General features: G+C 44.5%; 1 protein-coding gene across 1 annotated transcript in view; it reads right to left on the reverse strand.

Annotated features, from left to right (window-relative positions):
- The window catches only part of LOC106012014 (zinc finger protein 397-like), a 7,876-nt gene extending 5,733 nt beyond the window's left edge, over positions 1-2,143 (reverse strand). Inside the window, exons 1-2 of the mRNA XM_035970258.1 lie at positions 1,960-2,143; positions 396-809 (exon numbers count right to left, since the gene is read on the reverse strand). Coding sequence (XP_035826151.1) covers positions 396-809; positions 1,960-2,020 — 475 coding nt within the window. The 5' untranslated portion in view covers positions 2,021-2,143. The remainder of the gene's footprint in view (positions 1-395; positions 810-1,959) is intronic.
- Positions 2,144-2,247: the final 104 nt, after the last annotated feature.

Below are 2,247 nucleotides of genomic sequence, written 5' to 3' on the forward strand. Positions count from 1 at the left end.
GCGTGGGGTGGATGGCACTTTATAAACGAAGCACAACTTTCTTATCCATACAGATGCTTTAATTCAATTGAAGTCTAATAAGGCGTGCACCAACATACACGTATGCATGGGATATACACATTCGTGTTTCTGATTTGTGTGTGCTCGTTCGTTCACACGTCTGAGGATGAGGAGGGGGGGGGCAGTGACTAGAGGAGGGAACAAGAGAAGAAGAATAGACTTATTAAAAACTTACAGATCATTGGGGGGGGGGGAGCTGAGGGGTGTTTATACTCTGATAACACTGTCGAGAATGGCCTGTCACCTCCATACTCCCCAAAAATAAAATTGTTGTAAAATCGCAACAAAATAAAGTAAATCATAAAAAGGTCCAAAAAAAGATATGTCCCAGTTACCTATGTCCGAGGATTTGTCCCCGGTGACATCGTGAGCTTGTCTCTCCCAGGGCCGGAACAGGTGACCACTGTGACGTCGTCCAGACTCTCCCTCCAAACATCCTGACCCCGTGACGTCACTGTCCGATGACGTGTCCAGCAAAGACACGTCTGTGTCCTCTTCCACGTCCACTTCATCTGTGTGTGTCTCTGACACGTCCATGGCCTGACCTTTGTGTCCGGGGTCACTGGAGAGGTCACGACCCGAGAGGTCAGAGTCTGAGAGGACGTGGGCCGAGGGGTCAGACACCGTGTCTGTTTCGTCTGGTCGTGACGTGAGTTTGCGGCTGATGGTGGTGAGAGTGGTGCTCACACGGAGCAGAGAACTGGCCTCGTTGTTGTTGGAATCTTTCATCGTGGACGCGGCGACAAAGCCTGAGGACGACAGAAAATATGTCACGGCGGGCTGGAATCAGGCGCTCGTCAATTTTTTTTTGCATGTGGTGTTATTGGTGTCATTTTCAGACTTGTTCAGTTGTCTTGCTATCTTAGAAAACAATAATGCCCATATATCTTGAAAAGAAATAAAAATATTTGAGATTGAAGATCAGAAGGTGAGGTCGTATATGGTTTCAAAGGTAGAATTTGCGAGAAAATGGCCGCCAAAGTTTGGTTATTTCCATAGCTTGAAAAGTCCATGGAAACTGAAAACTTACTTTTACGTGCCTTTAATCAACGTTTGTCGGTAAAATCCGCCCAGAAATGAGTCCTTAATTGGACAAAAACGGTGTTAAGACCCCCCCCCAAATAAAAAATAAATAAAAAATCTATAAATATTACCTGACAGGCAGAAAATTGCCAGTTTCTACAATTTCATAATTTTGACGAGCGCCTGATTTCGCCACGACACCTCACAAAAAAGCCCTTTGCTCTGGAAATGTTCGGGCTTTGTTTGTTTTTTCTTGGTCTCACTTTACATGTCTAGATTCCTCGCAGGTCGAAATATCTTTAAAAACAACGAATTCCAGTTGCTTCAACAGGATATATTTGAAATCGTCACTGAAAACCCACGACACACGAGCGCTAAGCCTAATGATTTTGGCCTGAAACGGAAGAATGTTCAATAAATGCCTTGACAGCTTTCACTAAAACTTCCAAAATTAAAAAAACATTGGAGTCACTACAAGCTCTTGGTCTGTCCTAGAACACTAATTACAATTGCAATGACAAGTATAGGTTGGCAAGTGTGTATCTAGTTACTCTCTTACTATGCTGAGTAAAAGAGTGAACGGAGAGGTAAAAGTCTACTTTACTTCCTAGTCCCACCAAATTCTTGAGTTAAGGGTCAAGTAAGTTCAGAATGAAGGGCAGAGTTGTTACTACTACTACTACTACTAGTAATAATAATAACAAAAAATCAAATGTAATACATTGAATTTATATAACACTCTGTTCTGTACAAGAGTAAGCTCTGACAAGTTACCGAAGGAAGTAGGAGAATCGAGGTTTTTTTCCAATCGGCGACCGTCGAGTAGCTTTTTTGCAATAGACGTCTAGCTGATAGGTCAGAAGAGACCTGACTTACCTGGGCTGACCTGCTGGCGTGTAGACTGTGCTGTGGTGGTCACGTGCTCTCTGGACCCCATAACTGGGTCAGCGAGCAATGTCCGACTCTTAACTCTTGTGTCTGCGTGTGTCAGGGGTCACTTCCTGTCGTCACTAACTTCAGTTGTAGCTGAGTCGCCCGCACATCACGTGAGTGACTGCTCTCGTTCACTGGGAGAGAGGAAGAGCGACAAAATGTGAAATTGTTTAGGACTCCCCGGGGCGGTGCCACTGACTGAAGTGTCTTTAGGCAATTCCCAAAGGGGAG

This window comes from Aplysia californica, unplaced genomic scaffold (genome assembly GCF_000002075.1).
Source record: "Aplysia californica isolate F4 #8 unplaced genomic scaffold, AplCal3.0 scaffold00243, whole genome shotgun sequence".
Lineage (NCBI taxonomy): Eukaryota > Metazoa > Mollusca > Gastropoda > Aplysiida > Aplysiidae > Aplysia > Aplysia californica.